We start from the raw sequence: 13,155 nt of genomic DNA, 5'->3' as shown, positions 1-13,155 counted from the left end.
TCTGAACGGGATGATTGTGCTGAACCATTGGTGATTCTGGATTGATTGATTCTTTCTGCTCTGGACTGGGAAACTATCAGGGGCTCTTCTCCTGGTCACTAGCACATATTCCTGTAAACATGGTAGGGTCTCGGAATGGAAGTGTTATTAATTTGCAATATTCTTTACAGTAGGGGCTAAAGACTAGGTGTCACTGCTTTCTTCTTTGTATTCCTTTTTTATATGTTTAACTTTATAGTTTTCTTTTATTGGTTATAGGAAGTTTCTGTGGAGGTACTATTAGAAGTCACAGGTCTCTCCCCTGTCCTCCTAAGTCATGCCCTGAAACCTCTGACAAAGGAGAATGGGATCCTCACCCAGAAGCAGAGTAAGTACAGAGGACATTCCTGTAAAATGAGAGGGGATAATGAGAGTATGTAAGTTGGTCTGAAAATTCAGATGGAATTATGACTTTTATTTGTCTATAAAATATATTCCATCTTAAACTCTTCACAACAGAATCATTAAATAAGCTTTTAGTTGATTTCATGACTCAGTGATGAAGCTTCATTTCAACTTTAGTGATGAAGTTAAAAGAATTTTCTTAGTCATGTGTCACAGAATACAGCTGAATTTAGGAAGGCAAAATTATCTTAGCTCTGCTCAGTCCCTGTCTTCTCTGACTGCTAGGTCTTTTGAGGCTGAATGAGGGGACACTGAGCCAGGCATCCGGTGAGCGCCTGTGGCTCTTGCCCAAACAGATGTATTTGAATGTGGAAGAAAATGAGGGTTGTGCTCTGGAGAAGAAGAGGAATACTATTTGCTGTCTCCTTGTCCAGATCCTGAAGGCAGAGAAAGAGATGCATATTGACAACCTGGTATTTAAGGTATGGAACACAAGGACTTAAGCCCCTTACTGAGTTGGCAGCCAAAAAGAAGATTTTCTTCATTCATTCTTTCTACCTTGTTCAGGTGATTGATGCATGCCAGAAACGGGAGGTTGGCAGTACCCTGAAATTTTTGAACTTTTGCTGTAGTAGCACAGATGTCCTCTCTTGCATCCTGCATCTACTGAGCCAAGGTTACATCCAACGCCAGGAGGATAACCCACATATCCTGGAGTACATTTCGGCAGAGCCCACCACACCTCACCGGGGTCAAGCCCAGCTCATTTTTCAAAACATTAATTACCAAAAATCAAAGATCGCTTCTGGGACAGATACAACCAAAAGGTAATGCTGTATGTTAATGTGCTCTGCATATACAGTAGAAAGTGAAAGCCATCCTTTGTTGTTGTTTTTGTTGTTGTTCTTGATAAGGCTTTTCTTGTCAGATTGGATACCTTTGGCCTTGACACAGAACAGGTTCTGATGGAGACGGTACTCTTGCCTATGGGACGTACAATGAATCAAGAAGAAGTTGAGTTGCTGATGACCCAAACAGTGGAGAAGGTGTCAGATACTCTAAGCGTGACTGCAGATATAGCTCAACATCTGCTGATACACTGTAAGTGGAATGTGGATGTTCTGATTCAGCGATACACAGAAGACCAAGAGTCAATGCTGTTTTTCTCAGGGCTGCAAGTGCGAAATCCTCAGCCACCTTCAAGCCCTGTCACCCACTGTCCAGTTTGTGTGAATCCTCTGAATGAAACAGACGATCTGCCTCTTCTGTGTTGTATGCACTACTGCTGTAAGGTAAGAGTTTACTACCGTGAAATAGGTATTTGGGAGGGGGAGCAATTTCTTTCGTTCTGTCACAGTAGTAGTGCGTTAGTCTGCCATCTTCCTCTGTAAGCCTGAAACATTCATCTTGTGTTTCATTCATCTTTGTGGATTGCTGTGGACTTTATTCATATCCATGAAAGAACGTTGTCAATATTTAGAATTGGTTTCCATTCCCAAGTAATTTAATAGCATTTTCTTTTATAATCCATAGTAAACTGCAGTTGAAATATTCCCTATTTCTTCCTCTGCCTTCATTTTTATTTTTATTTTTTTCTTAACTAGTCCTGCTGGAATGAATACTTGACTACTCGGATTGAACAAAACCTGATTCTGAATTGCACTTGTCCCATTTCTGATTGCCCTGCACAACCCACTACTGCCTTTATCCGCTCTATCATTTCCTCCAAAGAAGTCATTGCCAAGGTAAGCAGGGTAATTATAAAAAACTGGCTTTAGCTGATTGAAAAATGCGTCAATCCCCTCCAGAAAGGAATTTTGTTCTTATGAGTGGATGCTTGTTATATCTTGAAGCCTGAAAGTTGGTCACAGAAGGTTAAGCTGTTAATCCATTATGCTAGGCATGCTAAATTTCACATTTGTAGAAACTCTCTTGTGGTATGTGACTGATAGTTGTTGCTTAACGTTCACAATTGGGCTCAGGATTTTGGACCTGACTTGATTTTATGACCATATTAATGATGGTTGTTAACTGAATCACCATGGTCATTAGGCAAACTATATGGTCTGTCAACTTGTAAAGCGTTGCCATGACTATTATCGGGTTGGCATTGGAGGGAGAATTCCATGCATACCTTCGGCCAGAGCCAGATCTCATATTTCTACAACCTTGTTGGTGAATGTGATTTATGACCCAGACAGAGGGGAGGGGACACGGATAAAGTTCAAATGCAATTAAGTGGAAGTCATTTTCGGCTCCTTAGGAGATCATGCCTGAATGTTGATTCTAATAAATGAATGGATTTCTTTTGAACTTTGTCTCGAGGCTCGTAAATTAATTAGGTCATCTTCTGGGAACTTCACATGGTCATTAAGAAATCCTTCACATCCAATGAGAAAGTGGCAAAAAATACTGCAAGTTGCAATCACGGGATCCTGGGATGCTACAACTAGTTGTAAATGTAGGCCTGCTGCCAAGCACCTGAAATGCCGTCCCTTGATCATGGCACAATGTTTTACAACAACCCAAAGTGATTTATGGGCCGTAAAACACCCTTGCTGAGACCCTCGTAATTTAAAAAGGTTGTTAGGTGACGAATCATTAAGTGAGGACTATCTGCAGATTTTTTTTAAAAAAAGCTCAATCTTCCTAAAATAATTGAAGCAATCTGCTCTGCAGATGTCTCCTCTCCTTATGCAGTGAGTGTTGGTGGAATCTAAAGAGTACTTGGCCAAAGTACTTGGTATATGACTTTGTAGAGAGCCAAATACAAAACAAAAGAAATAATAAAAAATATTTTTTATCCATATATACTAGTTTGCATACTGTTGTACTTCTCTCTCTCTCTCTCTCTCTCTCTCTCTCTCTCTCTCTCTCTCTCACTCACTCACTCACTCACTCACTCACTCTCACACTCTCACTCACTCACTCTCTCACTCTCTCACTCTCACTCACTCTCTCACTCACTCTCTCACTCTCACTCACTCTCTCACTCTCACTCTCTCACAATGTCTATGGAGATTCTCAGTCCTCCAGGTTGTAATTGTCCCAAAAGTGCTTTTGCAAGAGGCAATTGGACTTTCTGGTTTTTCTTTGAAGACGTTTCTTTTTCTTTGAAGACGTTTCGCTTCTCACCCAAGAAGCTTCTTCAGCTCTCAGTCTTCAAAGACATTTAAATACAGACTTTCTGCTAAATGGTTTTGAATAATGAAGGAAAACGTTTGGGATGCACTATTCTAATTGATTTTGCTGATTGTTTCATTTATAACATTTTATCTGCCTGTCCTCTTCAGAAAATGATATAACAATATATTACTTAATTGAAAAAAAATTATTAGATTAGTTTATGAAGGGATAAATCTCATCTCAAGAAATTATTAAGGAATAAGGTAGTTATTTTTGCACCCAACATTAGTAAATGTTCTTCTTTTAGGATTAAGGTGCTATTCTAAATAGAATTATCTTTTTAAAAAATAAGAAACCTGTTGAAAACCTGCCTTTTTTGTTAAGAGATTTATAATATGCATGTAACACAAATATCTCCTAGATATTTTTAACAAGAACTCCAAAACTAACATTCATGCATTTTTAATACAGTATGAGAAAGCCCTTCTAAGAGGCTATGTTGAATGCTGTTCAAACCTGACTTGGTGCACCAACCCTCAAGGCTGTGATCAGATACTCTGCAAGGAAGGCCTTTGCTATGGAGAAGCTTGTTCAAAGTGCTCTTGGATCTCCTGCTTCAGCTGCAATTTTCCTGAAGTAAGGTTAACATGAAGCTTGGCGGCAGAGGGCTCTCTCTCTCTCTCTCTCTTTAGAACCATTTATCAGTCTCTGGATTCTTCACAGGCCCACTATCCTGCCAGCTGCAGTCACATGTCTCAGTGGATGGATGATGGTGGTTTCTATGAAGGAATGACTGTGGAAGCCCAGAGTAAGCACCTGGCCAAACTCATATCTAAACGCTGTCCAAGCTGCCAAGCTCAAATAGAGAAAAATGAGGGCTGTCTACAGTGAGTATGTTTTTTCAGTACATTTTTGTATAAAGAGGAAAAAATATATACAAGGAAACTTCAGTAATTTATGGTTTATTTGACAGATTGGATTATTATGCCTTCTCTCTCAAAGACACAAATGATTTGTGTCTTCCTCATTCTAGAGACAACAGTTTGCAAGACAAAGAAACACCTAGTTGATCAATTTTCTCCATCCTGGTGCCCTTTATATATGTGGGAACTACCATACCTAAACCATTCTGCTGTTTTGGGGCATTTTCCTTAAGTAGTTTTCACAATACCAATTCTATCTCCATTGTCATTTAAAGAGCGTTCTTCTCCCTCTTTAATTATGTTGATATGTGGGTGTTATTCCTTTGAAAAGTTAGAATGGAAAACTTGATTTGATGGACAGAAAGTACTTTCTAGATTTCCTCCTTACATATTAGTTCTTGGTGTCTGGGCACCTTTTGGCTCAACATTTGCAGCCTTAGCTGCTTCTTGTGTGATCTGAAATCTCATAGGGCAAATACAATCCAAATAGAGATTAAAGAATATATATTTATCATTTAGTGTTTTCACTTACCATGTTTGGATGTAAGGCAGAGCATCACCTGAACCTTACTATGTATCATGTTTTGGAAGAGAAAGTGTTCTCTAGTATTTGCTTTTATTTTAATCCTTAAAGCAATGTTTCTTCCTTTTCTTTTTTAATATTGTAGTGCCATTCTGTATGGCTTTCCGTGTTTTATTTATTTGGTCAATTTATGTGGCCACCCATCTCACAAATCATAAAAAAACAATAAAAAAATAAAAAAAACATTACCCACCCCCATAATCTGCTGGAGAATACACTTACGTTCCTATCAACACAGCCACTTTTCAAGCTTCATGTTACTAGATTCAAGCCAGATGAAAAAGCCATGGCTTGAAATGTTTCAGAAGACCAATAAGGTTGGGGCCAATCTGACCTCCGGGGGAATTAAGTTCCAAATGGTGGGTAGTGTGGCAGACAAAATTTTCCTGTTGGGTCCTGGCAGATGACATTTCTTTGTGGAGGGACCTGGATCTTGCTCATTAGTGTGTACTTAGCTGAAAGAGCCCTAGAGTTACTTTTCACATTAATGATCCAAAGCATGAAGTTGGTGGCCACATCTTACTAATGGCCCTCATCTCCATTATATGCAGTATGACTTGTGCCAAATGTAACCATGGATTTTGTTGGCGTTGCCTGAAACCTTGGAAACCAACCCATAAGGACTACTACAACTGCTCTGCCATGGTGAGTGTTTATGCAAAAGACAAGCCCGATATAGGAATATTTTCTTCTAAGGAAATATAAGTAGTAATATGATCTTTTTTTAATCTAAAGTCCAGGTATTTTTTTTTAATTTATCCTGGCATTTGGTAAATAATATTTTGTTTGTTTTTTTATCATTATATTGTATATCAGTTACAAACTCACATTTTAGAAATATAATTACATCTGTAATTTTGGACTTCTTTTCCAATGTATGTATGAAATCGACTTTATATGTTACAGCCTAAGAATTTTTAAAAAAAATGTTTGCTGTTACTGTGAGTAAATGCATTCCCTCTCTCTCCTTCAGGTAAGCAAAGCAGCTCGACAGGAAAAGCGTTTCCAAGACTATAATGAAAGGTGCATTTTTCATCATAAAGCAAAGGTCAGGATCACTATTTTTTAGTTGAACCTGTGTCATTAAGCTTTTATGCATTGGTCATCTTAGAATATTTAGCTGTAGGCCATTCTAGTCATTGAGAACAGTAATATGTCATCACTTCATCATCTGACAAGGCAATTTAGGGAGATCGATTGTTTCAAAACCAATAAATGAAATCAAACCTTGTTACTAGAAAAGAAGACGCCTTTTCTCCGTACTTTCTGCATTTTAGCAGGAAAGTAGAGCTCATGTTCTTTTTCATTTTGTTGTAAATACTCTGCAAGTAATCCTCTTCTACGTTGTTTTTTCAATATTACCCTAGAAGTTTTATATACATAAAAAGGCATAATGTTTTTCCGAGTAATGTAGTAAATAAGAGTAGACACCAAGAAAACTGATGCAGTTCTCATCAATTTCAGGAATTTGCTATGAACTTAAGAAGTAGAGTTTCCACTGTCAGTGATGTGCCACAGATTCGGACCTTGACTTTTGTTGTTGATGCCTGCAAAGTGCTGGAACAAGCACGAAAAGTAAGACCCATCTTTCAATGTATGCTCCATTTTTCTGCAGCATTGTCCCCTTCTTTTCAATTCTGTTTTTTATTTTATACTTTGTATAGCCCCACAAAGGATGTAGAAAGTGTAACAGAGGAGGTCCACATCATGTTCTTAGAACTGTATTGGATGGTGAACATAAAAATGAAAGTGGAAATAAATGGTCAAAAATGGAATGGGGGAACAGTGTAAAATTAAGGCTAAAAATGTTATTGCAACATGATATTTTAATGCAGTAGAATGAAGAATAATAAGGTATTTGTAGACAGTTTCATTCTATTCAAAGCCTAAATAGTATTTTGTCAAATTTACATTCAAAGCATACTAATCATAAATGTGCTCTGATTTATTCTGAAACAATTCAGCGATTACTTTAAATTTAATTTACTTTAAATTTTCTCCCTAATTTATTCAGGATTATTTCTCTGCAAATTTCTAAATCAATCAACCCTTCCTTCCTTCCTTCCTTCCTTCCTTCCTTCCTTCCTTCCTTCCCATCTTCAAAGAAAAACAAGAAAGTCCAGTTGCCTCTTGAAAAAGCACCTCTGGAACAGCCATGACCTGGATGACTGAAAATCTCCATAGACATTTCTTTGGAAGATACCTTAGAACCGGGATGGCGAACCCTTGGCACACGTGCCACAGGTGGCACGCGGAGCCATTTGTCAGGGCAAATGGCCAGCTGAATTCACCATTTTTTGAAGCCATTTTTCACCCTCCCCAGGCTTCAGAACCTGGGGAGGGTGAAAAGAGCCTCCCTCCCCCCCATAGGCCCTCCGGAGGCTTCATGAGTTTCCTTGAAGCCTCTGGAGCACTCAAAACGATGCTCCGACCACACCAGAAGTGACTTTTGGTAGGCTCAGAGTGTCGTTTTGAGCGCTCCACAGGCTTCAGCGACCTTCAGGAGGCTTCCCTGAAGCCTCCGGAGCGCTCAAAACGATGCTCCGAGCAAACTGGAAGTCACTTCTGGTTTGGTCGGAGCGTCATTTTAAGTGCTTTGGAGGCTTCAGGGAAGCCTCCTGACTGTCGCTGAAGCCTCCAGAGGGCCTCCGGGGGGATGGGGGGGCTGTTTTCGCCCTTCCCGGGCTCCTATAAAACCTCTGGAGCCTGGGGAGGGTGAACAGAGCATGCAAAAAAATGGGGATGGGAGCACCTTTAGTTCGTGCATGCACACTGGGGTGTGTGTGTGTGTCACACATTGCATTATGAGTGCGGCATGCCCGCACATGACCCGCCTGCACTCCCCCCATTTATGGCACGTGAGCCAAAAAAGGTTCGCCATCGCTGCCTTAGAAGAATCTATAGTGGCTTTCAGAAAAAAACAACTCCAGAATGCTTTTTCATTCTTAGTTTTTCTTTGGATTCTCATTACAAAGCCTTTGTCATTCTATGGATGTTCCATAACTGTATTCATAAAAGAAATAATATAAAAACATGGAAATTTACCCTAGCATTATTTCCCTCCAAGCACCTATGGTTTAAATTTGAGCTACGAAATATTCTTTTCTCTCCTGCTCTAAGTAGGAAAGTGGTACTATGGTGTAACAAGCTTCTTCCAGTTACTTCATTCTAATTCTCTTCTAGGGGAATATCATAGGAGAGGAGTAGAGTTGTTGGAATGTGGGGTCATTATCATCTCTCTCTGCCCCTAATGAAACCATTGGATAGGTTCCAACTGGAATCTATGATTTATATGCGTTGTGATACATGATGTGTTTCAGGTCCTGGCATATTCCTGCATCTACAGCTACTATAACCAGGACACAGAAAAAATGGATATCATGGAACAACAATCTGAGAATCTGGAGCTGCATACTAATGCTTTGCAGATCCTTTTGGGTGAGCCATTATTGACATGCAAATAATTGTCATTTATTTGAGACAAGTTCAGAGAATACTGGCAATATTCGTAATATGGATTTTTTTTTAAAGTCTACATAATCACCAACAAAAGGGATAGTGTTTATGTAGTTAAGGAAAAATGGAATAATGACTAATGAGTAAAATAAACAAAATAAAGACTAATAGGAACAATAAGTAACTATAAGTAATATTTTTCCAGTCATTAAGCTTATTAACTCTGGACTATATAGCAACATATTCCATTTCATTTTTAGAACAAAGACTTTCCAGAATTAGTTAAATTCATATCCTGGATTCATTCCTTAAAATAAAAAGTAAGTTTATTTCCAGTTGCATAAAATTATCCTCTGCTGTATTTGTAGGTTCAGAGATGTAAACCTCTTTGCTTTTTTACAAAAATGTATTGCAGTTTTCTAAAACACATGAATAGAAAAACATTCTGGGAGTTGAAGTCTGCCAGGCTTAAAGTTGCCAAAGGTTAGAGATCCCTGAAATAAAGAATAAATAGAAAAACAATATTGAAGAAAAATAAATATTTAAACAAAAAGAAAAGTTAAGCAGATAAACAGAAAAAGAATTCTCCCAAATTAAGGCAATAAATTAAGATAAATCACCGAAATATATCACATAGTCAATTTCATAAAAACAATATATAAAATTGTGCACAGCAATTTGTCTTTTCTTGAAATACATGAAACTGTTAAATGGAAAACATGCTATTTTTTAATTACTAGAAAAAAATAGCCATTTCAAAAAGGATTCCAAGGATCCTAAAGTTTCCAGATCCTCAAGCCTGTTAACATTTCATAAAAATCTAACATCCATTCCTTTTCAAATGTGATTTGAAATAATATTTCTGATGAATTAATTTCATTTTATAGCAAGTTTATTTGGCTTTTGTTTTTACACTTGGGTTCGTTCATTCGCAAGTGCTCCCGTTTGGAAATGGATCTGCTTTTTCTTTCAGAGGAGATGCTGTTACACTGCCAAGATCTTGCCTCTTCCATTCGGTTGCTCAAAGCAAAGCATTTTAGTATTGGTTTAGAGTTGGTTCGAAGGATCCAAGAACGGCTCCTGTCAATTCTGCATCATGCTACTCAGGTAATACCTGCCTAGGCAAGATATATATGGTAGTAAAGGCATTTTTGCTAATTCAGTATTGCAGCAAAAATAAATGTGCTAAATCATTATATCTAAATTCTTAATGGTTCCATTTTCTTTAGGAGAGTGTTTCTAGCATCTTGCTATATCCTTTCAATCTTTTATTTTGTTGCAGGATTTCAGAGTGGGATTCCAAACTCGACAAAGCTCCGAACAGGGGGGGATTAAGTTATCCAATGTACTTAATGGCACTTCTGCTTATAAACAGTAAGTTTTCTTATGGCGATATGTGAATAGTAAGTTGGGTGTCAGGTTTCTAGTGAAAAGCAGTCTGGCTAAGAGGAGCCTAATTCAAGCATGCCAGCAACTATTCAGATAGATGGTATTTCTCAGTGGTTCTCAAACAAATTGATTTATGACTATAGTTGAGTCTACCCATTACAGTCATAAGTTGTGATAGTCCCAAAGTGGGTCAGCTATACTTGACTGATCTGATTATATGTCCTTTAATGTGACAATTGCTAAACAAAATGCTGCAGTCGTAAAGCAAACCCATTGTTTGCTATAAGTTGACTTTACTGAAAACCTGTGGTAAATGTCAGTTTTCAAGAAAAGTGTTTCAAAACATGTCCATGTTACTGTCGGATGCTGCATATGGCTTCCAGTGTGAGCCAGTTGCCTGATGTCTGATTACTTGACCAGAGGGATGACTGTCAGACCTACAGAATTGGGTTGAAAGTACCCTGAGGGAGATCAGTTTAACTTCAAACGGTCGCTATGCAACCAGTCGGAAATTGAGGATTACCTATACCAAAGTACTTTCTGTCAAGCAGGAGATGATTTCCTTCTTCTACATATAAAATAACATATTTTCCATAACAAGCCAGGTATATTTGAATGTCAGGTATTTAAATCAGTGATGTGATATATATAGATTTGGAACAAACAAGATGCTTTTGGGAGCAACAAAGGAAGCCATATTTTTGCTGCTCCTTGAGTAATGTAATGCATTATTATCATTTCTCCAGTTCATGTAGTGTCAGTATAACAGTAACCTCTTGCATCTCTTAAAATAACATTGGTAAAAACAAGTACGGAGTTGAATTCTGTTACAGTTTAGAAAATCTTAATATAAAATATTATATTATATAAATATAAATATATTATATAAATATAAAAATATTAATTATGAATGTTAGTATTTAAAGCAGAGGCAGGTAGTCTGTTTATGTTTATGGATTATATTACTTTCAAGTAACTGAAGGCAGTATCATCATGTCATGTAAATGGAAAGTTCCTGTCTTGCTTTTTGTTTGCCCAGTTTTAGAAAACCTTTTAAAAATGGTTTTATATTCAGTAAGCCTATCCATTCTATAGTTCACTAGTCCCTTGCTAAAAATCAGTAGAAATCAATACTAGTGAATTTTAACAGCAATGTTGACGGAGGTTCTGAGTTGACCCCAAAAAATATGGTTTAGGGACCCCCAATAGTTAATCAAGAAATTCCTAGTGAGGAAAGTCCTTATTAGCTCACGTCAAACATATTGGGGTGTAAGTCAAGTTTGATTCAATAAGTATCCTGTTGGAATTTAGATGACTACTGTAATGCAAAAGTAAAATGATGCTAAATTTGTTTCTGCACAGGCTGATTTTTTATGAAGGATCTGATTCACCTGATACAGATGATGGGGGCAAAGAGGAAGATGAGGAAGATGAGTATGTTCCAGAGTGGCAAGAATATGATGAAGACCTCGATGATGATGATGATATTTCTTATGACGATGAATCAGAAAATCTAGAGAGAGATTGCTTTTTTTTTGACGACGAAGATGAACCATTTGATTAGAGTTCACCTTTGGACTTTCCAAATTCTGAAGAAGAGGACCTTCAGGCGACCTTGTCCCTGCTAATTCTGCTACTATCATTGTCACAAACTGCAGGGAGAGAATTTCAGTTAATTGGGAGTCAATTATATGATTGTTTACAATTAAGGGCACCTTGACTTTGAGATAGATCTTTGTGGCTATTGGAAAATTCACAGTGCCTGATTACATACAAAGTTAATTAGCCAAATAAACAAATGAAAAAGTTGGGGAGCAGTGAGGCTGCAGGACTGTAAACTTTCTTAGAGAATAAGATAAGGCTCCGGTCTAGTAAAAAGACCATTGCCTCAACTCCAATGCAGGCTTCAATTTTAAGAGAGCGCTGTATATCATCAATTTATGTGAAAGTTTCCACAGCATCCCTTCCCATATTCCCTGTACCTTATTGCCCATTAGCTAATACTTACCCAGAGGTTTTATTTGATAAAAATATATCTGACTTTATTATTTTGCCCAGCATTGAATTAAAATTCTAGGACCTAATAGCAATACAGCCTTATTTATGAGTGCCCATTCAGTTTTGCTCTCCAATAGTGATTCATACAGTAAATACATGGAAGCATGAATGTGTGCGTGTGTATGAACACAAGTGTACATAAATATGCAAAGTCTCTAAAGAGGCTTCTTGTCTGCCTGAACCATTTTCATTTCCATTCTAACACAGCTCCAAAACAATGAACGGAGATTTTGATTTCATTGCAATATAAATTATTCTACAAGATTCAGTGCCAGGGACAATGATATTCTCTAATTAGTGAAAGGGCAATTTAGGAGATTGATTGTGCGTGAATCACTTGAATTGCATCTCGTTTGGACAAAAATTGTGTGTGCTGGTGTGCATACGTGCGGATGCACGCTTGCATATAATGTTTGCTTATGAATGTTGGTAAACTGGTGTTTTTTTTAAAAGTAAAACAACTCCCAAACTTGGTTAAAATGCCCTACTATGACCCTATTGGATAAATCTGTAGGTTGCTTATGTTTTGAACTGAAATGGTTTTGTATTTTGTATGGAACTCTTTCATGAAGATATTTTTTTTCTTTAATGTTCTTTTGCCATTTGGAATGCACTCTGCAGGTGGGAATTCTGCAGGATATAGACGTTCAGAGGGTTCATATATACAATATAAACATATGTATACATACATATATATGTGTGTGTATGTGTATGCAGGAGCTAAAATTGTTCGGAGTATTATGCTTTCTCTTTTTTTGAAAATGAAAAAGAACCCCAAAATTATACAACTTCTGTTTATGAAATAAACCGGTTTTCTTCTGTTTCTCTTTTTATATGCTTTTCTTTGATTCTGCTTTGCTATTCTTTTTTAGTGCCAAAATATTTAATGGGAATGGGGAGGTTGTTGTTGGGAGAAGCCTCATAATCTTGGAAGTATCTAGTTAATAGAAACCTTTGCCATGATGCCATTTTCTCGGTTTCTCCAGCTCAACAGATTTCTAATACTCCATCGTTTACAGAGAACAGAAGAGTTTGTATGTGCAATGTCACAAGACCCATCTGTTACACTCTAGAGCAAGTGTGGGGTATAATGGGATGTAGAAATGACTTGTGAGAAAGGAGGAAGAGCCATAGACTACCAACATGTAAAACATGTAAAAGTCCATTGAAGCAGAGGGAATGTGGAAGGTGTTTTAGAAGGGACTCTTCCTAATATTCTGAAGACTAAAAGAAAAA

The 13,155-nt window shown here is 37.5% G+C and overlaps 1 protein-coding gene across 1 annotated transcript in view; it reads left to right on the top strand.

Moving 5' to 3' along the window:
* Window positions 1–12,750, top strand: part of LOC116507428 (cullin-9-like) — a 52,800-nt gene extending 40,050 nt beyond the window's left edge. Inside the window, exons 28-41 of the mRNA XM_032215550.1 lie at window positions 259–367; window positions 670–866; window positions 952–1,211; window positions 1,313–1,676; window positions 1,989–2,129; window positions 3,982–4,146; window positions 4,234–4,397; window positions 5,568–5,661; window positions 5,990–6,064; window positions 6,481–6,591; window positions 8,337–8,454; window positions 9,446–9,579; window positions 9,755–9,846; window positions 11,224–12,750. Of these exons, the coding sequence (XP_032071441.1) occupies window positions 259–367; window positions 670–866; window positions 952–1,211; window positions 1,313–1,676; window positions 1,989–2,129; window positions 3,982–4,146; window positions 4,234–4,397; window positions 5,568–5,661; window positions 5,990–6,064; window positions 6,481–6,591; window positions 8,337–8,454; window positions 9,446–9,579; window positions 9,755–9,846; window positions 11,224–11,425 (2,226 nt within the window). The 3' untranslated portion in view covers window positions 11,426–12,750. The remainder of the gene's footprint in view (window positions 1–258; window positions 368–669; window positions 867–951; window positions 1,212–1,312; window positions 1,677–1,988; window positions 2,130–3,981; window positions 4,147–4,233; window positions 4,398–5,567; window positions 5,662–5,989; window positions 6,065–6,480; window positions 6,592–8,336; window positions 8,455–9,445; window positions 9,580–9,754; window positions 9,847–11,223) is intronic.
* The last annotated feature ends 405 nt before the right edge of the window (window positions 12,751–13,155 follow it).

Source organism: Thamnophis elegans, chromosome 4 (assembly GCF_009769535.1).
Source record: "Thamnophis elegans isolate rThaEle1 chromosome 4, rThaEle1.pri, whole genome shotgun sequence".
In the NCBI taxonomy this organism is placed as follows: Eukaryota; Metazoa; Chordata; class Lepidosauria; order Squamata; family Colubridae; genus Thamnophis; species Thamnophis elegans.
The sequence above is the reverse complement of the archived record's forward strand: the minus strand, read 5'-3'. Positions and strand labels throughout refer to the sequence as shown.